The sequence below is a fragment of the Phacochoerus africanus genome, chromosome 4 (genome assembly GCF_016906955.1).
Source record: "Phacochoerus africanus isolate WHEZ1 chromosome 4, ROS_Pafr_v1, whole genome shotgun sequence".
Classification (NCBI taxonomy): domain Eukaryota; kingdom Metazoa; phylum Chordata; class Mammalia; order Artiodactyla; family Suidae; genus Phacochoerus; species Phacochoerus africanus.
The window spans coordinates 78215569-78241595 of NC_062547.1; the positions used below are offsets into that span (position 1 = coordinate 78215569).

General features: G+C 58.4%; 1 protein-coding gene across 2 annotated transcripts in view; it reads left to right on the forward strand.

Annotated features, from left to right (window-relative positions):
• FLT4 (fms related receptor tyrosine kinase 4) overlaps window positions 1–26027 on the forward strand; it is a 39055-nt gene that overhangs the window by 8863 nt on the left and 4165 nt on the right. Inside the window, exons 2-28 of one of the 2 annotated variants that reach the window (XM_047777850.1) lie at window positions 6108–6204; window positions 6855–7099; window positions 7298–7410; window positions 7535–7697; window positions 7898–8037; window positions 8315–8483; window positions 8797–8914; window positions 11023–11177; window positions 11270–11432; window positions 12901–13030; window positions 14024–14132; window positions 15374–15736; window positions 15981–16127; window positions 16219–16350; window positions 16512–16618; window positions 16899–17034; window positions 17495–17599; window positions 17946–18059; window positions 18251–18339; window positions 18485–18635; window positions 19370–19464; window positions 19829–19951; window positions 20936–21047; window positions 22592–22691; window positions 22973–23078; window positions 23692–23843; window positions 24901–25021. In XM_047777850.1, coding sequence (XP_047633806.1) covers window positions 6108–6204; window positions 6855–7099; window positions 7298–7410; window positions 7535–7697; window positions 7898–8037; window positions 8315–8483; window positions 8797–8914; window positions 11023–11177; window positions 11270–11432; window positions 12901–13030; window positions 14024–14132; window positions 15374–15736; window positions 15981–16127; window positions 16219–16350; window positions 16512–16618; window positions 16899–17034; window positions 17495–17599; window positions 17946–18059; window positions 18251–18339; window positions 18485–18635; window positions 19370–19464; window positions 19829–19951; window positions 20936–21047; window positions 22592–22691; window positions 22973–23078; window positions 23692–23843; window positions 24901–25021 — 3755 coding nt within the window. The remainder of the gene's footprint in view (window positions 1–6107; window positions 6205–6854; window positions 7100–7297; window positions 7411–7534; window positions 7698–7897; window positions 8038–8314; window positions 8484–8796; window positions 8915–11022; window positions 11178–11269; window positions 11433–12900; window positions 13031–14023; window positions 14133–15373; window positions 15737–15980; window positions 16128–16218; window positions 16351–16511; window positions 16619–16898; window positions 17035–17494; window positions 17600–17945; window positions 18060–18250; window positions 18340–18484; window positions 18636–19369; window positions 19465–19828; window positions 19952–20935; window positions 21048–22591; window positions 22692–22972; window positions 23079–23691; window positions 23844–24900; window positions 25022–26027) is intronic. The other variant, XM_047777851.1, reaches the window with a different exon arrangement.

Consider the following 26027-nt stretch of genomic DNA (forward strand, 5'->3'; position numbering starts at 1 on the left):
CCCAGCTGCTGAGCAGCCTGGGGTACACGTGGACACCAGGGAGCTCGGCCTTTAAAACTGGAAATGTCTTGTCCAAAGGAACACCAAGGTTTGACACAGTTCCAATCCAAAGGAAGACCTCAGAGGTTTGTTTAGCCAACCAGTGAGCCATTCATCATCCATCTTCCATCCACCCATCCATTGATTCATCATTCCTTCCATCCACCCATCTCTATCCATCTGTCCATCCATCTGCCCTTCCATCATTCCATCCAACCATCCTTTGACTCATCCATCCATTTGTTTATTCATTTGACAAGTATTTATGGAGCCTTGACTCTGCCAGGTGCTAGGCATGGAGTAGAGGAGAAAAGACTGTTTTGGTCTTTTTTGTTTGTTTGTTTGTATTTTAGAGCCTCACCCACAGCATATGGAGGCTCGAGGCTAGAGATCACATCGAAGCTATAGCTGCCCGCCTCTGCCACAGTAATGCCAGATCTGAGCCACCTTGAGACCTACACCACAGCTCACAGCAATGCTGGATCCTTAACCCACTGAGCGAGGCCAGGGATGGAACCTGCGTCCTCATGGATATTAGTCAGATTCATTTCCACCGAGCCATGACAGAAACTCCTGTTTCGGTCTTAACCCCATTGAAACTTACTGTCTAGCGGAGGAAATGGAAAAATATAACTTAAGTAAATAAATAACAAATCACACATTGTGACAAGAAGGAGGCTAAGTTGGAGCTTAAAGAAAAACCTAGGTTTTGGAGGGGGTGAGGAGGTGTCTAAGGTGAGGCCCAAGGGTGAGAAGTTGTGCAAGGCATGTGAGCAAAGGCAAGTCGAGAGGAGAGGCGTGTATACAGGACTAGAGCATGTTATGGAATAGCCTGAAGGCCACAGTGGCTGGAGGATGAGAACAGGGTGCAAGAGTGAACCGTGAGGGTGTGGGGTGGGGGCCAAGCCATGGTGAGGAGTTAGGATTTTCCTTCAAAACCCAACAAGTCACTGGAGGTGGCAAGTCACTGATGAGATTTAAGCCTGAGCATGACTTGGCTTCTTTGAGTTTTTAAACTATCATCGACAACTGTGTGAAGGACTGGAGGAGGGCAGTAGTGGGCCAGGGGGCCACTTGGGTGTGAGAGCAGTTGGGTAGACCCCAGCAGGAGAGCCAGGGCTGGCTCTGAGATGCTTTGGTGGTGGATGGATGGGCTGGGTGGGAGAGGTGGGCATCCACAGGCACTCCCATTTGGGAAGACGGGAACCATCACAGAGAAACCATATGGCAGGAGTGGGGAAGATGTGAGCCTGGAGGTCAGTGTCAGAAATGTGGAGCTCTGGGTGTCTGTGGGCTGGCCAAGTGAAGTGGCAGCTGGATCCTTAAGCCTGGAGTTGAGAAAAAGGGTCTGGGCTGGAGGTAGAGATTTTGGAGGTACATGGCCACTTAGGTAAGAGACCAGTAGTGAAGAGAGGGCAAGAACCAGCATTTGGTGTTGGGCAGGGGGGATGGGGGACAAGGGGAAAGTGAGCTCAGCAGAGCCAGCAGAAGGAGCAGCTCTGCTCTGGGGCGCTGAAGTCATGGCGCCTTGACCAGTGGCTCCATGAAGCAGGGATGGGGGCTGCACCCCTGGGGGTGGGGGATGAACAAATACGGGAGGAAGTGGACAGGGAGCAGGGCTTTGGCTACCAAGGGGCATAGAAAAGGGGAAGGGAATATAGGATCAAGGAATTGGGAGTGTTCATTTATTTGTTTATAAGATGGGAGATGATTCTATAGGGAAAAATTAGTGACTAGAAGAGAAAGAAACTGGGAGTTCCTGTCGTGGCTCTGTGGTTAACAAACCAGACTAGCATCCATGAGGACGTGGGTTCAATCCTTGGCCTCACACAGTGGGTTAAAGGTCTGGCGTTGCTGTAGCTGTGGTGTAGGTTGCAGATGCGGCTCAGATCCCACATTGCTGCGGCTGTGGTGTAGGCCGGCAGCTGTGGCTTGGATTTGAGCCCTAGCTTGGGAGCCTACATATGCCACAGGTGTGGCCCTAAAAAGACAAAAGAAAAAAAAAGAAAGAAAAGAGAAAGAAATTATTTGCAGGGAATCTGGTCCAGGAGGCTGGGATCCCCCAGCATGATGGAGGGCTTGGCCTCGGGAGCAGGGATGTCAGAAAGTTTCCAGGGCCCAGGGCAAGGGTGAGATATTGATGTACGAAGATGAGGCATCTCCATCAGATGCTTTACTTAATGCTGAGAGCGAGGGAGGAGGGAACACCTTGAACTTCAGCACGAGGACCAATTAGGGTGTGCCAATGGGAAAAGAAAGGGGAGGCAGCATATGGGGTCTGGCTTTGTGCTGCATGCTGAGCTGCTGAGGGACGCGGGTGCTGCAGGGTTGGGGTGGCAAGCAAGAGGCAGGGGAGCATTCAGAATGATGGGCTGTGGGCCATGCAGTGCCCAAAGGGGTGAGGCTAGGAGGCGGCAGCCATGGGGAGGGGTCCTTGGTCTCAGCGTTTTGATGAGGTTGAAGGACTTAGCTGTGGTGGGACGAGGGCACCCAGCAGGAGACGGAGGAGGCAGGGAGACAAGTGCCAGAGGATGATGGCGCAGCTTCTAGTGAGGTGTGCCCACGAAGTGAGGGGCTCGGGGAGGAGGGAGGACAGTGGAGGTGAGGACCACAAAGGCCAGGGCTCTGGTGAGTCATCTACGTGGATGCTGAAGTTACGGGGTGAGTTGGGGTGGAGGGGCCTGGAGAGCCAGGAGCAGAGAATCAGGGGAAGTGACCAGCATGGCAGCTGATGACAGCTTTAGGGGGGGAGCGGGAGGTGCCGTCAGAAAAGGGGAAGTGGCCACAAGGAGTTCTCCAGTGCCAGGAGTGTGCAATGGGGAGCAACAACCGCCCTGGGGCCATGGTGTCCTCAGAAAGCCGGGCTCAGGCTAAGGCAGGAAGGATGGGGCACATGGAGGTCTTCAGGGAAGTCTGCTAAGCACACAGGGCCCAGTCAAAGTGAGTGAAAATGAGTGAAGCAACAGGAACACAGGGGAAATTCAGGGCACAAGGCAACAAAGGAGAGGCTTCCTCAGGCAGGTGAAAGGGTTGGCAAACACCGTGGATGTAGCGATGTAGACGCTTTCTTTGGTGTCACAGAGGCCTCTAGGGAGGAAGCTCCTATAGGCTCCATTTCCCCACCCATCCACTCACACACACGCCCTCCCACAAATCCATCCATTCATTCATCTGATCATCCATTAGCCATCCTATCACTCTTGACTCTATCCCCTCAATCTTTGGGTTGCACCTCTTGTGCACTGAGGTCAGGAAGATGAATAAAACACGGCCTCTGTTCAGATGTGAGTAGAAAAAGCACAGTTCAGTCCCATGAGGGTTCTAATAGCAGGAGCCTAGGAGGCCGAGGCCACCTGCATAACAGTGACTGTCTCATGGGGAAGGGACTCCTGAACTGGACCCTAGAAAGGGAGCTTCACAAAAGGGAAGGAGCTGCAAACGTCCAGGGCAAAAAGATGTGGAAAGACAGACTTCAAGATTTGAAAAGCCTGGGAGTTCCCATCATGGCTCAGTGGAAACGAATTTGACTAGCATCCATGAGGCCGCAGGTTCAATTCCTGGTCTTGCTCAGTGGGTTAAGGATATGGCCTTGCCGTGAGCTGTGGAGGTCACAGACATAGCTCAGATCTGGCATGGTTGTGGCTGTGGCATAGGCCTGCAGCTGCAAGTCCAATTCAACCTCTAGCCTGGGAACATCCATGTGCCACAGATGCAGCCCTAAAAAGACAAAAAAAAAAAAAAGAGAGAGAGATGAAAAGCCTGGCACTTTGGAACAATAGTGAGAGGTCTATGCTTCTCAGATGTGTCAGGAGTTGAAGCTGGAAAGAAGGGGAGTGGGTGGTAGGGGGAGGCCTAGGGTCCCCCACTTTAACTTGGAAGCAAAAGGGAGCCACCCGAGGTAGCTGGACTGACAACTGCCACAGCTCCATAGCCAGGAGTGCCAGTGTGTGCCCTGGAAGTTCATCCAGAGAAGGGAACCCTTGCTTAGCCTCCCCAGGGGCTCCAGGGCAACGCTGCAGGCCCCACCATGGGACATACACGACCCAGGGCAAGTGGGTCCTGGCTGCTGCACCTCTCCCCTCTGGTGCCCATATCCAGCCTCAGGCGTGAGCTCTAACTGCTCCACTGGAAGAACCAGTTCATTCATCTCCTCATAGGACCAAACCCAAGTCCATCATCCCTCCTTCTGTAGCTCAGAGTCCAATCTGCCTGGCATGGCTTTATTCACTTTCCACTGCCTAGAAAATCTTATTTCTCCTTCGAAGCCCATCTTAGAGGTATTCTTTTGGATTCCTTCCTGGTCCCTTACCACCAGAGGGGAGCCTCCAGCAGCCTTGAGGGTACATGATGGGGTGGTGTGATTGGGGGGCTGGTACCCTCCCTGGGGAGGAGTGGAATGGCAGCAGAGCCCACATGGAGAAGGTCCCTTGGGGCAGAGCCCAAGGCCACTGTCCCACTGGGGGTCTCAGGGTAGGGCTACAATCTTGAGTGCCAGGTGGAGGTGCACTGGGTTCAGGCTAAGGAGACTTCACAATGGTCACAGCAGCTGGCCAGATGAGGGGGCTACCTTCTTATGGCTGCGGTGTAGCCCAGCTGGAAGGCCACAGTTTCCCTGTCTATACTAGACTATAGTGGAACCAGATGCTCGGTGAGGGCCAGGATCCTGCCTCTGATCTCTGGTGGTCTGGTACCTAGAAAACTTTGACCAGCAGGAGGCATAGAAGGAAGAAGCCAGCCAGGCCCTAGCAGCCATCTTGTTCCTGTGATGCTGAAAAGAGATCTTGGTGTGGGGTGTGCCATCCTGGTGCCACTTCCTAGGGCAGCTTGGGGTTAGGGTGGTATAGAACCAACTACAGCTGGGATTTCCCCCTGGGCTCTGCCTCCAATAGTTAGCTGCCAGGGCAGGACCCCAAGCCCCAGGGAGTTGGACTGGGGATGGCAGAGAAGCTGGACCTGTGGGACTGGGGGCTTGGGCAGGAGAGTGGGCTGTGCCCCCCAGGAGGACAGGGACTTGGGGGGAGGGACAGGACGCAGCCCTGGGCCTCCAGCCACGCAGTCCTCTCTTCCTGTTGTCTCAGGATGGTCCTGGCAGGATGCATCTGCCAGAGTTCCAGGTCCAGACCTCCCCTGGGGCCTGCCCCTGCCCCCAGGATCACACACACACAAGTTCATGTGCATGCACATGCTGACATGTCAATCACACACACACATCACTCACCAGTCCCACCAACACAGATCTATACCCACGGATACAGACACACACACAGAGACCACACAGACACACACACACACACACACACACACACACACATGCACATACTGTACATACACACTGTCCTACTGGGAGGAGGATGGGGAGTAAGGGGTGCATGGGCAGCAGGGCTAAGGTCCTGGAGGCCCACAGGAGGGTTTTCAACCAAATGTGGCAGTCGTTTGTTTGTCTGGGGATCAGCCCTGCAGGGGAGGGGGTCGGGGGAGCTGGAACTACCAGAGGGCACCTCAGGGGTGAAGAGAAACTGATGGAACCAAGGACTTGTGAGGCGGACCCTGTGGAACATGGGAGGGGATGAAGTCACAGGCAGAATTCTGGGGGAAACTGAGGCCTTGGTTCTGGGCATGACTGGGGAGGGTCTGCACTGTGCAGGACCCCCTCACAAGCAGTGGCTGTGCAGCTGGGAGAGGCACAGTGCCGAGGCAGCTGAAGGCAGCTGCGGGGGTCACAGTGCCGAGGAGATGCAGTCCAGGCCTCTCCTGGAGTAGGATGAGGCCTGTGGTCCCCCCATCAACTTCACGTTGGCAGCTCAGCTCATGGGGCCAGAGATGCGGATCAGCCCAGGCCTCAGTTGGGGCTCACTTGGGCTGGGCCCAGTCTACAGCCAGCGGGCAGCCTTGGGTGGCGGTTACCAGTTGTCTTGGGACCTTATAGGTGCTGTTCAGGGCTGGGAGCCTAGGTGGCCCCTGCCCTGGGGGAGGGGCCTGCTCCTGTGGGCAGGGAAGGCCCCTTAGCGGCCCGATCGACTTCATCATGTGAATTCACAATCTAATTCTGACCCTGTCTCCCACCCCAGGCCCAGCAAGTGGCTACTCCATGACGCCCCCAACCCTGAACATCACAGAAGAGACACACATCATCGACTCCAGTGACAGCCTGTCCATCTCCTGCAGGTACTCAGCCCTCGGCCAGGGAAGCAGGAGCCTGGGTCCCTCCGACCTGGCAGGTCAAGGAGACTATAGAAGGCCAAGCAGATGGTGGCAGAGGACACAGAGAGTGGCTCCTCCCCAGGGCAGAGAGGCTTCTAGGCTTAGCAGTGCCCCTCGGTGGTTTCAGTGTGGGTGCCTAGAGGCCCAGCTCCTTCCCTGCCCTGCAGACGCAGGCACCATGCACCCACAGCCATCTCATCCACACCCACCCCTCATCATTTCATATGGACCACAGATCAAATGCCCTGCACCCACCCTTGGGTCACCCCACACTGATCCCAGGCCACCCCATCCCCACCCTCCGGGTCATCCTACATGGACCCTAGGTTGCCTACACCTATCCTCAGCCACCTTTCGCTGGTCCCAAACATGTTATGATCTGAGGCCCAGGCCTTTCTGCAGGACAAGCCTGCCTCATGCAGGCCTGGGACCCAGGCAGAGGCCCCTGGGAGCTCAGGACCACCATGCTCATGGTGTGTGTCCAAACGCTGGGCTGCTCTGACCTCTGGGTGAGATAAGCTATGGGCAAGGCTCGGCCCCTAAGGAAGCTCCACAGGGACTGTCTCCCCTGGCTGTTACCTGGGCCCCTCGTGATGTCCTGTATCCTCTGCCAGGGGGCAGCACCCTCTCGAGTGGGCCTGGCCAGGGGCTCAGGATGCACCAGTCATGGGGGAGAAGGATAGTGAGGACACAGGGATCGTGCGAGACTGTGAGGGCACGGACACCCGGCCCTACTGCAAGGTTCTGCTGCTTCAGGAGGCCCACGCCAATGACACAGGCAGCTACCGCTGCTACTACAAGTACATCAAGGCCCGCATCGAGGGCACCACTGCAGCCAGCACCTACGTGTTCGTGAGAGGTGAGGGGGGGTGCTCAGTGTCCACCCCGCAGAACCACTCAGGAGGCACGGGTAGGCCCTGGGTCCTGGACAGGTGGCTGGTGCCCGCTCCCCTCCCCCCATCCTCTAGCCCCCAGGGGCTGCCCTGCAGCCCCAGGCCTGGGCAGAGACCCCTCTGAACCCTGCCTTCCCCTGCCACAACCTGCCTGCTCTCCTCAGACCCGGAGCAGCCATTCATCAACAAGCCGGACACACTCCTGGTCAACAGGAAGGACTCCATGTGGGTGCCCTGCCGGGTGTCCATCCCTGGCCTCAACATCACGCTGCGCTCGGTACAAGCTCACCCCCACCCCCACCCTGGATCCGGGCCTCCAGCCCTGGCCCCGGGAAAGTGGCCGCTTGTCTGGCCAAGAGGAAGAGGGCAGCTGGGCCCTGACAGCCACCATGTCCCTACAGCAAAGTTCAGTGCTGCGACCTGATGGGCAAGAGGTGGTGTGGGATGACCGCCGAGGCATGCGGGTACCCACCCCGCTGCTGCGTGACGCCCTGTACCTGCAGTGTGAGACCTCCTGGGGTGGCCAGGCCTTCCTATCCAACCCCTTCCTCGTGCACATCACAGGTAGGGGCTGCGTGGGGCTTCAGGGACCACTCCCCATGTCCTGGGAGGAGAACTGCAGGAAGAGGATGAGGATCCCCCAGTTCCCAGTAATGGGGCTGTAGGTGCCATAGTGCTCCTAGTATCAGTGGGCACCCTGTGCCCTGCACTCTGTGTGTGCTGTCCTATGAGAGGCATGGGGGTCACTGTGCATGTGTCACCAGGCAACGAGCTCTATGACATCCAGCTATTCCCCAAGAAATCACTGGAACTGCTGGTTGGGGAGAAGCTGGTTCTGAACTGCACCGTGTGGGCCGAGTTCAACTCAGGCGTCACCTTCGACTGGGACTATCCAGGGAAGCAGGTGAGGTCAGCAGCCCTGCTGGGAGCTGTGCCCGAACCATCCCCAGGATCCCCATCTCTGCCCACCCTGGTCCAGCACACATGTAGAGGAGGTGCAGAGCCAGTCCTGCCCCCGGAGCCCTATCTGATAGGGAAGTTTTCCCATCCCAAGGAAAACTCTGGGTCTGGGCACAAGGCTTCTGTTGCTACTTCTGGCTGGATGAGGGTGTGTGCCTCTGATGGCTGGTTCTGTCAGAGCCAGCCCACTCTGACCCTACACTTCCCCTGGTCCCCGGCAGGCAGAGCGGGGCAAGTGGGTGCCGGAGCGGCGCTCCCAGCAGACTCACACGGAGCTCTCCAGCATCCTCACCATCCACAACGTCAGCCAGCACGACTTGGGCCCATACGTGTGCCAGGCCAACAATGGCATCCAGCAATTCCAGGAGAGCACTGAGGTCATTGTGCATGGTACGGCCTGTCAGGTCATCGTGCCCAGCATAGCCTGGGCTAGGGCGGGTGTTAGTCATCAAGCCTGGGGAACAAGGGTTCTTGTGCAGGGTGGGCCCAGGGTCAAGGTCTGTGGTGCACCCGAGCAGTGTGGAGTCCAGCCAGTGGGAAGGGAGGGCCGTGAGTGGACAGATTGCCCAGCTCCCATGCCCCAGAGGACAGGGTGAGCCCCAGCCTGCAGGCATCTGGCCACTGAGGGTGGCTCTGAATCCCTGCGTGGTGGCGGGTCAGCGACGTCAGCCCCAGCTTTACCCTGATGCCTCCTGTCTGGCAGAAAAGCCCTTCATCAGTGTCGAGTGGCTCAAGGGTCCCGTCCTGGAGGCCACAGCAGGAGACGAGCTGGTGAAACTGCCCGTGAAGCTGGCCGCGTACCCCCTGCCGGAGTTCCAATGGTACCTCCCTCACTCCTGCCCATCACTACCTACCAGGTCCAGTGTAAGCAAGAACCACAGGGAGGGACAGGCAGCATTCTCCCCATCAAGGCCCACTTCCTATGACCTGGATGGAGACCCCTCTGGGCCTGTGCCCTGCGTGGGGAACCCTGATGAAGATTCTAAGGGAAGTGCATATTTTGGCTAGAGAGAAGGGTGACCTGGATCACTGCTAAACTCTGAAAGGGTGTAAATACCGGCCTCCCGTTATATGTGGGTGTGGTGGGCATAGCACAGGGCTTTATCTAGCTGCCACTGCCTGCACCCACTCAGCCTCTCTGAGGGCCGCAGGTAGAAGGTATCATAGAAGAATGGCTTCAGGTTTCTTTGGCTCCTCTCCAAACAGCTGGCCAACCCCAGGATGCTTCTAACCAGACTTTCAGAGATGTTACAGGGGTTTCCCAGACGGTCATGAGCTGGGCTGGGCCTGAGCTGTGTACAGCAGTGAGTTCTAGACTCTGACCTCAAAGTAAGGTGTCCCTTGCAGGGTAGGCCAAGGGTCAGTGAGGGGTCCTTCAGTGGTGGCTTCACCCTCACCAGGTGCTCCCCGAGAGCTCAGGAAAGTACAGCACCCCACCATGCACTCTGGGGCCATCTGAGCTGTCCACATGGGCCAACCCTGGGAGGTCACGTACTAGGCTGACTCCCATCATACACATGAGGACAACAGGCCAGGAAGGGGGAAGTGCATTCTTACCTGACCTCTGAGCCTCCTGGGAGGTGTCTACTCCACCCTTTCACAACTGGCCAGAGAAATCCTGCCTTCCTGGTCTGGGGCACTTCCCGCCAGGCAGGATGACCTTCTCCACAAGCCTATAGCAGGGCAAGCAGAAGCCCCCTAGCCAGCACCCACTGCACTGACCAGAGGCTAGAAGCAGGCTTCTCCTGGGAGGGCCCCAGAATGCCCTGGGCCTGGGCTTGCTATGACCCTACCTCTGAGGCCATAGGCTTTGGAGTCCACTGGGGCACCTGGTATGGGACCAGGACTTGTCTCTAGAGACAATGATGCATGATGCAGGCTTCCAGCCTCCCTCACAGGGGTGGAGACACCCAGGGCCCTGTCCCCTGCCCTTTAAGAACAGCAGTACTGACTTTGTCTGGGAGGGTAGCCGGCTCTGTTGCATAGAGGATCCAGCCCAGGCCTCTCACCATTCCCACCACATCTGGCCTTTCTTTTCTCACTTGGCCAACATCTGCCTCCAACAAGTGCTTAGCTGGGCCCACTGTCCACTGAAACACCTGTCCCCGGGCACTAGTGACGACCATAGCACCAAAGGGGCCCACTTGTCTCAGTCATCATAGGATGATTATGAATAAGTAATGGATGGAGATCCATGGGTAGACAGGCCAGTCCTGGCTCCCAAAGCAGCCTCTGTGTGTCTGACACTAAAGTCTCTATCTTGGGTAGACCTGAGAGCACCTGCAAATAGGTTCCCTGGTTTTCAGATGAGGACATGGGGGCTTAAGGACAGTGAAGCCCTTTGCCTAGGATCACAAATGCAGCAGATGGCAGACAGGATTCTGCACCAGAGCCCAGGAGGCTTCATGGCCTGGGTCCTGCCCTGCCCTGCCCTGCCCTGCAGTGTGATCCTAGGCAAGTGATGTCTCTTCCAGTAGGGCTCTGGCATTGCAGCCGAGAGCCATTCCCCTGCCTCCCCTTCAGTGTCACTCTGTGCCCATGGGCTATGCTTCTCGCAGAGTCTCTCCTTGGAAAACCAGGGGAAGGCACCCAAGGGACTGCCCCTCTACCCCTTCACAGCACACACCTCTGAAGCCTATGAAAAAGAGACAAGGCCCCCACGGGGACTTCAGTTGGTCCTGAGCCTGTAGGTGTTGTGAGACCCAGCAGGTCAAGCCTGGAGACCATGCACATGGCCTGAAGGCCATCTGCTCCCCGCTCCAGTCAGCTGCCTCAGCGCATAACCCTGCCTCGCTTCCCAGCGGCCTCCCGGCCTGATGCAGGAGGTGCCTCTTGCTCCTGGCCTCTCCCGCCTCCAGACAATATATTCTGGGGCTAGGGTGCCACAGGGAAGGAGTGCACGGATCCCTGAACTCCCTTCCTGGGCCAGGTATAAGGACAGAAAGGCACTGTCCGGACGCCACAGCCCGCATGCTCTGGTGCTCAAGGAGGTGACAGAGGCCAGTGCGGGCATCTACACCCTTGCCCTGTGGAACTCCGCGGCCGGCCTGAGGCGCAACATCAGCCTGGAGCTGGTGGTGAATGGTATGGGTGGGTAGACAGGAGAGGGGCTGGTGGGTGGACGGGGGTGTGTGGTGGCAGAGGCTGGCTGACTGGCTGGCTCCCTGTGTCCCCAGTGCCCCCCCACATCCACGAGAAGGAGGCCTCCTCCCCCAGCATCTACTCCCGCCACAGTCGCCAGGCCCTCACCTGTACTGCCTACGGGGTGCCCCCTCCACTAGGGATCCAGTGGCACTGGCGGCCGTGGACGCCCTGCAAGACCTTCACCCAACGCAGCCTGTGAGTGTGGTTCTACCCTGTCCACCCCTTCCTCCCATTCCCCAACCCCCATCCCCAACCCCACTCACTGCTTCCACCCCTCCCCAGAGCCCTCCTCTAAACTTGAACCCTAACAGGATTCAACTGCAGCCAATCCCTGATCTCATCTCAGCTGAGCAAGGCTCAATTCCTCCCTTATATCAGTCAGGCCAGGCTGGACACTGGGGATGTCCAGCCCCCACCAACCTTCCCTGAAAGCAAAGCCCCCTCCCCTCTGACACACAACTGCACCATCTAGAGAGGACCAAAGGACATGCCTCGGGGCCCCCAGGAGGACACCTCTCAACAAACAGGCAGACTTGGGCTAGTTTTGTGAGACTTGTACTGAGCCCCAAGGCACACCAAGCTCATCAGCTCCTCTGTGCCATGCTCACAACAACCGGCCCCTTAGAGAGGAGGAAAGTGAGGTCACGGAAGGGATGTGATGTTCCTAAGGACATGGGCAAAAGGAGCAGATCCTGCCCAACTGCTGGGCCGTGCTGCCCTTGGGCACCAACAGGAGAACAGAGGAGCACAGAGAATACTCAAGGCAGAGACAACCTGGACAAGCAGGGGCCAGGAATGGAGGGCGCCAAGGTGGTCAGTGGTCTGGAAGTCACAAGAGAGCCTGTGAATGGCGCAGGGATGTGACAAGTCACATTTGCCATCTAGCAAGAGATCCTAATGGGCACGATGCAGGGTCACAGGCTGGGTAGGAACAGGTGCTGGGGGCCCAAGGGGAACAGGGCAGCCATACCAGCAAGGTTGTGGCCCTGACATGTCAGTTGGAGAGGTTCAGTAGGGGTGGCCTGTGGGCCTGAGCCAAGCCACAGCCTTCAAGGCTCGTAAGAGATTCTTCCTGACCATGAGGCTGCAGGCCACTGCTGGCACCTCCCAACGTGCTTCTCTCTGATATTCTAACGGTTTGCTCTGCTCGGAGCCCTGGCTGCCGCTCTGCTCCACTAAGGAGAGACAAGGCCTGCCCCTTCCCCCCAACCCCCATCCTAGCAGGAGACCAAAGGTGCCAGGATGCATAGCCAGCCCATGATAGGGCTGCAGCTCTGAAAGAGGGAGGGTGGGGAAGAGCTTCCTGGAGCAGGAGTGGTGTGACTTTGTCGCCCCAGGAGATACAGGTGGACTTTGCAGGAAGGGATACACACAGGTGGGGGCAGGGGCACAGCAGACTGGAGGAGAGCCACAGAGTTGGGGGTGTGGCGCACTGTAGGCACAGGCCCTGGACTGCTGGGGCAGGCTGTGTCTGGCAGCCTGTGCAGGATGGGTTGCTGGGCCCGGAAGAGTGTTTCAGAAACAAAGCCCTATCCCCCTTGCTCACTTTGGCCCAAGGGCCAGCCTTATCCACCACGACATGGGAAGATGACCCCAAGTGGGACAAAAGCTTGACCTGCCCTGTCTGTATCCCTGACCTGCCCTTGCCACTCCTTGTCTTCAGCAGCCACCGGAGGCAGCAGAGAGACCGAATGCCACAGTGCCGGGACTGGAGGGAGGTGACCACGCAGGATGCCATAAACCCCATTGAGAGCCTGGACACCTGGACTGAGTTTGTGGAGGGCAAGAATAAGGTATGGGTCAGCCTTGCCATGGAGTGGCTGCGGGAGAAGGAGGGAGGCCAGGCAGAGTGGGGCCCTCTCCTGACCTTCATGGGGCTGGCAGAGCTCTGGGGATAGCAGCTGAGAGGCTGTAACCTTTCTGCAGTGTCTCTGGGCATCACTTTCCCTGCCTGCATGCAGACAGGGATGGGGGTGGGGGGGACCTCCAGCTGCTTCCCAAACAGGGAAGCTGTGATTCAAGGCCATGGGCCCCAGCTGCCCGGGGCTGGGAGGGTTAGGACTGGGGCCCCAGCTCCATCCCCACCAAAGGCTGCTGAGCTGCTGGCCTGGCCTGGGGGCAATGCCTAGAAGAGGCCAGGCAGGGGAAGGACTGAACAAAGGCACCCACTTCCTACAGTCACTTCCTGTTTTCCTACACACCTCCAGAGCCTCTTCCTGTTCCAGGCTGGCCAGGAAGTGCCCAGCTTGGGATGGGGGGGTGGACTCTTTGGATGGTAGGCAGGGCCTATGGCCCTCTTCTTCTCTGTTTCTAAGCTTCCTACTCCCCCAGGCCAGGGTCCGCCTGGAGCCCTGGAATGGAACCCCTCTCCTTGCAACACTACCCAGGGCACTGGGAGAGTGCTGTGGGCAGCCCTGGGGCAATTGTGGGCACATCCCAAGGATCTCACACTGTGACCAGCTGCTCCCCTTGGACCAGAGGCTGACCATTGATGTGACCAGAGCATGAATTCTAACTCTGCCTTGGACCGACCCAGTGCTACCAGGCCCCTATCCCCACTTCAGCATGGCCACAGCCTGAGCTCATCCACAGCCAGAGGTCTCTCTGGTTTTGCCTAATGCTGCCTCACCATTCCTTGTCCCGTCTTTGAGGTCATTTCCAGCCCAGAGCCTCACTTTCCCCGATTACTCTGGTGGGCACAGCAACCTCCATGCAGAACAAGGAGGTCAGGGTGGGGGAACTCAGGAAGGAAATGGATCCTCATGCCTGACACATGTCCTGTCCAGACGGTGAGCAAGCTGGTTATCCAGGATGCCAATGTGTCTGCCATGTACAAGTGCGTGGTCTTCAACAAAGTGGGCCAGGATGAGCGGCTCATCTACTTCTACGTGACCAGTGAGTGACTTGGGCAGGCCTGTAGGGAGGTCAGGAACCAGGGCACAGGAGGAGAACAGGCCTGGGAGAAAATGATGTTGCCCATTAAGTTTCTGGAGACCTTGAGGCACCCAAGAGAGACATCCAGGGCCCACTGGGCCCCTGGGTCTGGGCAGGAGGGATAGATTTGGAGGTTATAGGCCTATGGACAGAGGTGGTAATCCACTGGGATGGCCTGGTACCATCTGGAGGTCTGGATGGAGGTGTCTCCCCCATGGGTACCCTCTTGTTCCCCACAGCTCCACCTAACTCCACTTCTCCTGGGCCTTCCCAAGCCCAAGATCCCGCACGAAAACTGGGGAGAAGGTCCATAGTTACCTCAGATCTTCAAATATGTTAGTGACCTCAGAAAGCTAAGAAGACAATCATGGGGCCCAGAGGTGTGGATGAGGGCACCCAGAAGAGAGATGGAGCCAGAGAGAACACTTTGGAGGGGAGAGGAACCCATAGGAGCTTGACAATGCACAGCCAGAGGGACAAGAGGAAAGTGAGAGGCTTTGCCAAAAACTAATGAAACCAGATTGTTTCAAGGAGTGGACAGTGGTGGGCAGTGTAGTCAGCAGCGAGGGAGAAAGTGGATTCGGGACCCCACTGGGTCTGGTAGCAAGAAACTCATTGATGAACTGGGCTCCTTGGAGTTCCTTTCATGGCTCAGTGGTTAACAAATCCAACTAAGAACCATGAGGTTGTGGGTTCAATCCCTGGCCTTGCTCAGTGGGTTAAGGATCCGGTGTTACCGTGAGCTGTGGTATGGGTCGCAGACGGGGCTCAGATCCTGCATTGCTGTGGCTGTGGCATCCGCCAGCGGCTACAGCTCCGATTAGACCCCTAGCCTGGGAACCTCCATATGCCGTGGGAGTGGCCCTAGAAAAGGCAAAAAATATATATATAAAAATAAAAACACTGGGCTCCTGAGAGAGGTGGGGGCAGCAAGCAGCCTGTGTTGGAGCTTGTCGAGCTAGAAGGAGGCACTGCAGGAAGAGACTCTGGTGGGGCTGACTTCAGAGAGCTGGTCTCATGTCAGTGAGAGGGAGAAGGCTCCAGAGAGAGTGGTGTTCTTGACCCGGACACACACGTAATGCACACCCTGGGTTGAGAGCTGAGTGAGTCTCCGATGGGAAAGGAAGAGAGAGTACCTGGGCAGGCAGGTAGGTGAGACAACAAGGGATTCGAGGTCACAGCAGTTCCTGCTCCCTCCCCAGCCATTCCTGATGGCTTCAGCATAGAATCCGAGCCATCAGAGGAGCCCCTAGAGGGCCAGACCGTGCGCCTGAGCTGCCGGGCTGACAACTACACTTATGAGCATCTGCGCTGGTACCGCCTCAACCTGTCCATGCTGCATGATGCACACGGGAACCCGCTGCTGCTCGACTGCAAGAATGTGCACCTCTTCGCCACGCCGCTGGCCGCCAGCCTGGAAGAGGCTGCACCCGGGGTGCGCCACACCACACTCAGCCTGACCATCCCCAGCGTGGCGCTTGAGCACGAAGGCGACTACGTGTGCGAGGTGCAGGACCGGCGCAGCCACGACAAGCACTGCCATAAGAAGTACCTGTCAGTGCAGGGTGAGGCAGGCAAGGCCATGGGGGTCGGGTCGGTCAGGGCGCCACTTCCCAGGGAGACTTCTGCCTCAGTCAGCACGCGCCTGCGTGGTCCATTCACAAGCCCGAACCAGCAGGAGAGTCCCCTTCCCAGCCCCGCTGCGGAGCTGCACCTCCTGCTCGCCCCCGCCTCCACCCCCCCAGCTCAAACCTCGAAGCGCCCTCCTTTCTGCAGCTCCCCTTAGTTCTCTTTCGGCCCCGCCCCCAGCCCTGGAAGCCCCGCGGCTCACACAGAACTTGACGGACCTCCTCGTGAACGTGAGTGATTCCTTGGAGATGCGGTGCCCAGTGGCCGGGGCGCACGTGCCCAGCATCGTGTGGTACAAAGATGAGAGGCTGCTGGCGGAAGAGTCCGGTAGGGGGGTGGTCGCGGGTAAAGGGCGGGTTCCGGAAGTTCACGAGGCCACGGCTTCAGACCTAGTCGAACTCCACCCAATCCCCTGCAGGAATCGACCTGACGGACTCCAACCAGAAGCTGAGCATCCGGCGCGTGCGCGAGGAGGACGCAGGCCGCTATCTATGCAGCGTGTGCAACGCCAAGGGCTGCGTCAACTCCTCCGCCAGCGTGGCGGTGGAAGGTCCGGCCTCCCCCCTCACGCCCCTCCACCCACCCTCTGCCGCCACCACCTTCTCGTGGCCACCTCACTGCAAGTCATGACCACTAGGAGGGGTGCTTCCCTCAGGGTGCACCCTCTCCCCTCTCACGCACGCACACACTAGCCCCTTTCTGCCCACTCAGGCTCCGAAGATAAAGGCAGCATGGAGATCGTGATCCTTGTTGGCACCGGGGTGATCGCCGTCTTCTTCTGGGTCCTCCTCCTCCTCATCTTCTGTAACATGAGGAGGGTGAGCACTCCTTCCCCCTCTGAGCCTCTCCCCAGCAACTCCTGGGTTCTCTCCCCACCCTGGTCAGCCCTTAAGTAAAGGAATATGGTCCCGGAAGCCTGTCTCCCAGAAGGCCTCTGACCCCTCCATGCTGGGCTCTTACAGGACCAGAGGCTGCCTGTTCGTCTGGCCCCTCCTGTATTGAAAGTCCCTAAGGCGATTCCATCTGTTCTGGGCAAAGTTTTACTCAAGCCAGGGTGACATGGCCAAATCAATAAGCCGTCCCCATCCCTCTCCTCAGCCAACCCATGCAGACATCAAGACTGGCTACCTGTCCATCATCATGGACCCTGGGGAAGTACCTTTGGAGGAGCAGTGTGAATACCTGTCCTATGATGCCAGCCAGTGGGAGTTCCCCCGGGAACGGCTGCACCTGGGTGAGGCCCACACCCACCCTGTTCTTCTGGGCAGAGACAGCTTCAGGTGCTGTGGGGGCTGGGCAGGCTGGAGCCCTGAAATTCCTCCATGCTCAGAACTCATGCCAAAAAGTTCCACCTGGCCCCCACCTGGCCCCACCTGTCCATCTGGGTGTACATTCCCAGAACCATGATCGGGGCTCCCGATTCCCAGGCCCTGGAGGTCACTTCCTGCTGCTCTAAGCCGGGTGGGCCCTTCACACCTGCTGGGAGAGGATGCAGGCCTTCCTGTCTGCCTCTCCTCTCACTCTCTTCCCGCTCCCACTCCCCATGCACTTCCTGTTTGGCACAGGGGCTCCCAACTTTCCTCTCCCTCCTGGGCCTTCCTTCCTGGCCCTCTGCAGGGATTGTCCCTGCTGCCCAATCCTCTCCACCCTTACCCCCATACAGCTCACCTAGAACCCGCTCCCTGTCCCCACAGGGCGAGTCCTTGGTCATGGAGCCTTCGGGAAGGTGGTGGAAGCCTCGGCCTTTGGCATCAACAAAGGCAGCAGCTGTGACACTGTGGCGGTGAAGATGCTGAAAGGTGTGGGGTCAGTGGGTAGAAGGGACGGCTGAGCTGGTGAGGAGCAGCAGCTCTGGGTGGGCTGGTGGGGTCCTGGTGCAGGAGGGGAAGCCAGTTCAGAGCCAGAGTCTTACCCAAGTTTCTTCGGCGAACTGGTGGGAATCAGGCCTGGGGCTCACCTCTGAGCAGTACTTATCAGACTCACCTAAACCCTCAAGAGGGGCAGGCGGGACGTGCTGGGGACCCTCTGCCCTCACCAGCAAGAGCGCTGGCCAAGCCTCAGCTAAGCTAGTGACCCAGAGGGAGAGCAGCGCAGAGGCTGGGTCTAGGCGCCGTGAACCATGCGAAGCCCCCATGTTCCCTCCAGAGGGCGCCACAGCCAGCGAGCACCGCGCCCTGATGTCAGAGCTCAAAATCTTAATCCACATCGGTAACCATCTCAACGTGGTCAACCTGCTGGGGGCATGCACCAAGCCCAACGGTAAAGAGCTTGGGCGCCCAGGGGGGAGGGCGAGGCCCGCAGGCCTCTTGCTCTGGCTTCCCGGGTGGGATGGGCTTGTGGGGCTGCGAATGGGCGGGGGCGAGGTGGGACTCCGGAGGGTAGTGTGGTGCTTTGGCTTCGGTGCTTCCCAACAGCGCTCCCTCGGTCACCAAGCTCCTGTTCTGTCCCAGGCCCCCTCATGGTGATTGTGGAGTTCTGCAAGTACGGCAACCTGTCCAACTTCTTACGCGCCAAGCGGGAGGCCTTCAACCCCTACGCGGTAGGTGGTCACCCAGCCAGGGGCCAGAGCTCTGCTGATGAGCCGGCAGGGAGCCTAGGTGGACTGGGAAAAAGGGCCTGTGCCTCGGCTCTAAATGAGAAGCGCCCCCTGTCCCCACCCCCGGACCCGCTTTGTGCATCTGCAGGAGAAGACCCTTGAGCAGCGAAGGCGCTTCCGCTCCATGGTGGAGAGCGCCAAGGCTGACAGGAGGAGGCCAGGGACCAGCGACAGGGCCCTCCTCACGAAGCTCCTCACGGGCAAGGGCGGGGCGGGGCGGGCCCCTCTGGTCCAAGAAGGTAAGAGTCTGGCTTCACCTGGGCCAAGATGGTTGGAAGGATCACACCTTATGATCAGGGACCCTGGGCTAAGCCAGCCCGGGGCCCTGCTCAAGGGGCTTGCATGGGAGAGCATGTGATGCACTCTACCTCAGGAAGGGAGGACCCCTCAAGGACAATATTCACAGAGACTTTTGATGTTTGATTTGGGCATCTATAGATGAATTGGAGTTTGCCTTGCAGACAGGGCAGGGAGCAGTCTGGGCAGAAGAAACACAGGTGGGAGGTCCCGTCCTGGCTCAGCCGTAAGGAACCCAGCTAGTATCCATGAGGGCGCAGATTCCGTCTCTGGCCTTGCTCAGTGGGTTAAGGATCCAGGTTGTGGTGCAGGTTGCAGATACGGCTCAGATCCCACATTGCTGTGGCTGTGGTGTAGGCCAGCAGCCACAGCTCTGATTTGACTCTTAGCCTGGGAACTTCCATATGCCATAGATGCGGCCCTAAAAAGACAAAAAAAAAAAAAAAGTAGTGGGGGCGAAGGTCCAGTGTAGCAACAGTATTCCTGCTCTGGGAGTAGTTAGTGGGTGTCACGGAGATAATGGAGGCTGAGGGGCAGGAGAGAGGGCAGCATGGTTGTTGTGCAGCCAAGAAGGATGCAGCCAGGCCCAGTGAACAAGCACTCCCTTTGGGACTGGGTGGAAGATGGGAATCACATGGAGGGACCCCTCCTGAGCCAGCCTCACTCCTTTGTGCAGCGGAGGACCTGTGGCTGAGCCCACTGACCATGGAAGACCTTGTCTGCTACAGCTTCCAGGTGGCCCGAGGGATGGAGTTCCTGGCCTCCCGCAAGGTGACTCTTCAGAGGGGAGAAAGGCCTCTTCAGCCACCAGCATGCCACCAGCATGCCAAGCTAGCTGTGGTCAAGGCGCATCTCTCCCACTTTGCAGAGGAGGAAAACTGAGCCCAAAGGGTAGAATTGGCTTCCCAAGATCTCGAGTCAGAGGGAGAGTTGGCTATAGCATCGATCTTTCCCACCCCGCAGCCTCCTCTGCTGTCCCCACGGTTCCACGTGCTCTGTCCATGGCGGGTCATAGGGGCAGATGGAATCTGTCCCCAAAGAGCAGGGCTCAGGTGGGGCACCCTGGAGCTCCAGGTGTGGGTGTGGCCTCAGAGGCTTGCCCTGATCCCTCCATGGCACCTCCTCGCACTCCTAGTGCATCCACAGAGACCTGGCCGCTCGGAACATCTTGCTGTCAGAAAGTGATGTGGTGAAGATCTGTGACTTTGGCCTGGCTCGGGACATCTACAAAGACCCTGACTACGTGCGCAAGGGCAGTGTGAGTGCAGGCCGTGGAGGGAAGGTGGGGGATGGAGCAGGGTGGGGGACTCACTGCTGTCCACATGGAAGGTCTGAGGGCTTCTGCTACAGGGATGCTAGTGACCCTACTGAGGGACCTGGAGCAGGACAAGCTCCAATTTGGAGCTTGTGTTTGGCCCTGCACCTTGGCCCATTAACTGGGCACTGACTCTCCTTGCCTGGCCCATGGGGGCTGGGAATGCAGAGGTGGACCCCATGTGGTGTTTTCTTAGATGCAGACAGACGTGGTGTAGCAGGGTCACAGAAAAGAACCTGGGTACTAGATGCAACGTGTCTTGTTAGTGGTGCTCAGAGGTGGCCAGTCAGGCATCTGAGCATCCAAAGCTGGCTAGGGGTTTGCCCTGGAGGAAGGAAGAGGTTTGGAGGGAGGGTGATGGGGGAGGTGGGTCCCGGCTATGAGGAGAGGGGAGCGGGGGTGCTGGGGTGGAGGCAGAGGCTAGTCAGGAAGGGCCATGGCCCTCAGGGCTCCCAGGTAGAGGCCATAGTAGGGAAGAAGGCACATCAGGAGCCACAGGAGGAGTCAGGGATGATGCCAGCCTTCCAGTGAGGGGACTTGAGTGAGTGGAGAGAGGTGGAGCTTGTGAGAGTGTGCAGGGAAGCGGGTTCTTCAGGGTGCCGGTGCCAGGGGTCTGGAGCTGGAGGAGGGGCTACAAGTTATCCCTGGGAGAGCACAGGGGAAGGAGGGCCCAGACGGACCCAGGAGAAGAGTAGCGGGGCAGAAGCCTTCAAGGAAGACACGAGGCACCTGAGGGATACAGGAGAGGGAACAGGGCAAGTCTGAACATAGGAGCCATCTGAACACACACAGGGTGGACGTGACCAGAAGCCTTTCTTGGGGCGTGACTCGAGTCCTGGGGAGACTGGGGGCAGGAGGGAGATGCCGGAAGGTTTGGCTTCTTCCCTCTCTTCCCTCCCCCACTGGGGACACCCATCCCTCCCACAGGCCCGGCTGCCCCTGAAGTGGATGGCCCCTGAGAGCATCTTCGACAAGGTGTACACCACGCAGAGCGATGTGTGGTCCTTCGGGGTGCTCCTCTGGGAGATCTTCTCCCTGGGTGAGTGCAGAGCAGGGTCCCAGGGAGGGGAAGGCAGGAGGACAGGCTCTGGGTCACATCCCCTGCCCCACTGCACAGCCTGGAGGTGTGCACCTGGAGCAGGTAGCCCAGGTCATTCCCAGGCAGTTGGGTGGAGAGCCCCCCACCTCTCCCCTTTACCTCCAGCATGGGCCATCCTGGCACCACCGCTGCAAAGCAGGGCACTCCAGCCAGGGCCAGGGCAGAGGCCTGTATTCACTCAGCAGCCCCTGGGCTCACCATGGGTCCTGGAGAGAAAGGCCATATGAGTTCCTGCAGGTTGCCCCCTCCCTGGCCGGGCCCCTTCCTCACCTGCTGTTAGGGACGCTGCCCCTGCCTTCTCGGGGCTGGGGAGCGGCTGGGAGGAGACCAGTGACCACACCTGTGTGAGCCCCATGGGAATCTGGGCTCTTGTTGGGACCAAGATGAAGTCCTCCGCCTCCCCACCTCCCCCACCACCCAGCCACCAGGGTAGGGGTGAGGCAGTGAACAAGTGGAAAAGTGGAAACACTGAATGGCAACCATGGCCAATGCTGTCACGACACATAAAAGAGCATGGAGGAGTTCCTGTCGTGGCTCAGCAGTTAGTGAATCCGACTGGTGTCCATGAGGATGCAGGTTCGATCCCTGGCCTCGCTCATTGGGTTAAGGATCTGGCATTGCTGTGGCTGTGGTGTAGGCCAGCTGCTACAGTTTCAATTTGACCCCTAGCCTGGAAACTTCCATATGCTGTGGTTGTGGCCCTAAAAAGACAAAAAGACAAAAAGACAAAAAAAAAAAAAAAAAGAGCGCGGAGAGCACGAGAAAGATGGTGCTGTGTGTGAGCTAGAGGGGCCAAGAGGGGCCAGGCTGGGGTAGAGGCAGGTGGGCCTGAGAGGACAGTGGTTCAGGACGAGGGGGCAGCCAGGCCCACGGGCCCTGCATGTTGGAGTTGGGCAGGGTGTAAGCAGGCAGTGTCAGGAGATGCATTGAGAGGAAGGAGGTAGCCTGTGCATCCTCCACAGGCCAGCCGGGAGGTAGGACCTGGGAGCCTTGTGGGGTTTTAGGGAGGGAGAGAGCTCTAGTCTTTAAAGGTTTGCCCTGCTGCTCCATGGCTTGTTGGAGCTGTTTTTTTCCCTGTGCAGGAGAGACAAGATCTTTGCCGGGCTGGGGGGTTGGGGGGGTTAGGTCCAGGGCCTATTTGCTGGCTGAGCCACAGGACTTAGGGAAGCACTAGAGCAGCCCTCTCCTAAGTAGGCTCACTGTGACAGGGCCAATCAATAGGCTCAGCAAAGCTCTGCTGACCCTGAGGATCCTGGGCTGGGATTTTCCCTACCGTGTCTGTAAAGCCCTTGATGCTCATGGCAACCCTAACAAGTGGGTGCCACTGTCCTCAGCCAAAAACGATGAACTAGCACTGGGAGATGGGAGAAGCAGGATGAGACCCCTGCCATGGGGGGGCCAGGACAGAGGCGATTTGGGGTCTGGGCTGAACAGTGGTAGTCTGCTCCCCACTCACCCCACCCCCATCCTATTCCTGCCATCAGGGGCCTCCCCGTACCCTGGGGTGCAGATCAATGAGGAGTTCTGCCAGCGGCTGAAAGAGGGCACCCGGATGAGGGCCCCAGAGCTGGCCACTCCTGCCATGTGAGTCCCAGGAAGCCGTGAGTCATCTGGGGGCCAGATGAGTGGGTGGGCCTAGGGGAGAGGGCATGAGAAGGGGGCACGCAGGCAGGGGCAGGAGTAGAGGCCACTCTGCCACTGGTCCATTGACAGCTCGCCTCCGAACAGCCCTGCCTAAGCCCTGCGGAGGGAGGGAGAGGCTGAGCGGGTGTGAGGGATGGAGGTTAGGCAGGGGCGCTGGGGTCTGCTGGTATAGGATGTGAGCTGCACTCAGACCTCAGTCCAGCATCCCGCTCTACCCGCAGACGCCGCATCATGCTGAGCTGCTGGGCCGGAGAACCCAAAGAGAGGCCCGCATTCTCAGACCTGGTGGAGATCCTGGGGGACCTGCTCCAGGCCGGGAGCCGGCAGGTAAGCACCTACTCTCCCTGTCCTGCGGTGGCAACCTCTGGCCTCCAACCTAGAGGCTGTCACAGATGGTCAGAGCCCAACTTTGCCCACGAAGGAGCCCCGGGCTGGTCCTCAGGGAGCCTGCGTGGAGTCTCGTCTACGCAGAGCAGTGATGTGTTCCTCTGCCTCCCTCTGCATCTCTGCCCCACACCCGCTTTTGATTTGTATCTCCCTCCCCACAGGGGTGGGGAACAAAGCCAGCTCAGGGCCATTCCAGGTGCCCTGGGACCTGATGGAGGGAGGGGGGAGCTGCCTGCTGCCCCAGCCTCAGGGGCTGGTGACTGGCACTTGGGGTACCGTTCTGCTCCAAGAAGAGAGTGGGAAGTACTGGCACTGGTTCTTGAGGCTGTGGGCCAGCCGGGGCTCTAGAGAGAGGATGCCCTTGTTGTGCTTGCCTCCTCCTTAAATGAGGCACCTGGAAGGGCTGTGCGGGCAGTTTGCCAGGCTCCTTGAGCACAGCACTTTCCGGGTCAGGAATTCCAGCAGTCCTGCATTCTGCATGCATGGAGGCGGGGGTGTTGCTGAAGGAGACACAGGGGCCTCTAATCCTGGCTGTCTCTGCCATTCCTGCCAGGAAGAGGAGGACTGCTTGGCACCCTGCGACTCTCAGAGCTCAGAGGAGGGCAGCTTCTTGCAGGCGTCCACCACGGCCCTGCATGTCGCCGAGGCAGACACTGACGCCGAGGACAGCCCACCGAGCCTGCACCGGCACAGCCTGGCTGCCAGGTCAGCCAGCCTCCCCTGGTCCAGGGTTCCCCGGGCAGGGGGAAAGCAGTTTGAACATGGTATGTTTTATCCCATCAGTCATCAAGGAAAGGCAAACTCCAAAGACTTGAGAGGCCATTGTATACTAATTTAAAGAGCAGAGTGACCTTAAATGACAGTGCCAGGGTCAGTGATGCCCTGGTGGGCCTGCTCAGCTTTGCGACCCATCCAAGGCCACGTGGCCTTGTGACTTTGCTTTTCTTTGTACCTCCTAGATTCTTCTCTCGGTCTGCACTCCTAGCCCCTGAGAGGCCCCCTTCAATTTCAAGGGCGGGCCATCTCAGGCATAGTGTCCTGGCCAGCTCCGCACTGCAGGGAAAGAAAACAAAGTGGGTAGGGAGAAGAGTGGGTTCCAAGGGCCACTGTCAGGGCCCCTGAGAGCAGGGCAGGCCACTCACTCACCTGTATCCGGGATTTAGCATATGGCCTAATTTATACTCCAGGAAAGTCACATATCCACATTCCCATTGGCGATACTGAGAGAAGCACTCGAGACTCCCTGCCTCCTCTGCCCCATTGTAGAGCAGGGCCAGGCCTGGGACTCAGGTAGAGCCAGCTGGTTCTTGCCAGGCTCCTTCCATCAGCCCCCCACAGACACCCAAATGTGTGCACACATACACACACGTGCATACACATGTGCATGCAGGCCGGGCAATGGCTTTGTGGCACCAGAACCACCACCCTTGCACAGGGTGGTACATCCTGGGGCGAGGGCCTCCCCTAGTCTTTCTCCAGCTCCATGTCACACTCAGCCTAGGTGTGACACTCACCTTTCACACCCTTCCCAGTAGTGGCCTCAGGAGGTTCAATCCTCTTGCACAGGAGAGGAGTCATGGCTCAGGGAGGGATGGTGGGGGGCTTGGGGGGGAGCCCAGACGAGCACTCAGATCCGGGCCCCATATTCACACCTCAGGCTTAGGATCCTTCCCTAGAGAGGGGCACAGAAGGAGAGGTGGGAAGAGCTTTCAAGAGGGGTGCTGGGGTATGTTTCCCAGTACTTTCTGTTTTCTCTCCACAGATATTACAACTGTGTGTCCTTTCCGGGGTGCCTTGCCAGAGGTTCTCAGACCCAGGGTCCTTCCAGGATGAAAACGTTTGAAGAATTTCCCATGACCCCGACAACCTATAAGGCCTCGGCAGTAAGCGGGGTGGGGGGGTGGCCATGCACCCCAGGTCAGGCCTCTGCAGGGACCAGGGCTTTCTCTGCAGGGAGTCAGATATCAAGAAGGACTAAGGCAGCAGCAGAAACTAGCTCACCTAAGGGAGTCCATTGTCCCTTGAAAACGTCAAATCCACATTGTGCCTCAGGCACATTGGGGTCTGAGCCCCTGCTCAGTGCCACCGTTTCTCCGCTGCCCCCACCTGTGCCCTCCTCACTTATACGGGGTCTCCACTCCCTGGCACCCCAGCCCACTTTCTCCCGGCAAGGTAGAAGCCTCAGTGGAAACCCAGTGGAAAGATGGCCCCTCCTTCCAGATGGTTCTCCTGGAATCAGTCTGAGTCAGGGTCCCCCTTGGGTGGGTGACCACTGAGCCCCATGGCCAGAGAGAAGGAGCTGGTGTCACTCGAGGAGGAGGCTGGGGTAAGAGGCACGGGAACACCACCCGTGTCCTCAGATGCGGTCAAGCAGAGTAGATGTCTCACAGCTCCCTGAGGCTGCAGCCAGCGTGTCCATTTTGTAAAAGCACAGGCAGCCTCCCAGGCTCCCTAGATGGGGCTGGTCAGTGCTGCTGGCCTTAGGACTTCCTGACATCTGACTCCCGCCAGAGAGCCAGGCAGCCGGACCTGGAGCACCTGGCTGGCAGGGGCCGCAGTGAGAGCCCTGGACCAGAGCTGTGCGGACCTGTCTCATGTCCCCAGGGCCTGATGGAGGCGATGGGGAGTCGGGGGAAGCTCTGACAAGAGTGCTGTTCCCTTCCATGTAAATCAAAATGAAAACCATGCCATGCACACTAAGGGTGCCACAGCCCCACTACATGAGTCTGAGGATCATTTTTCTATACTGTGAGCTGCCAGGTTCTTTTGATACTTTCCTTGTTTCTCCTGGTGCTCCTGCTCTGCCTGTGCCCTTTGCATGGCTGCCTTGTATGTCCCCCTACAGGGGTTGGGGGGGGGTCCTCCCAGTTTTGCTGCCCTCCTGAGTAG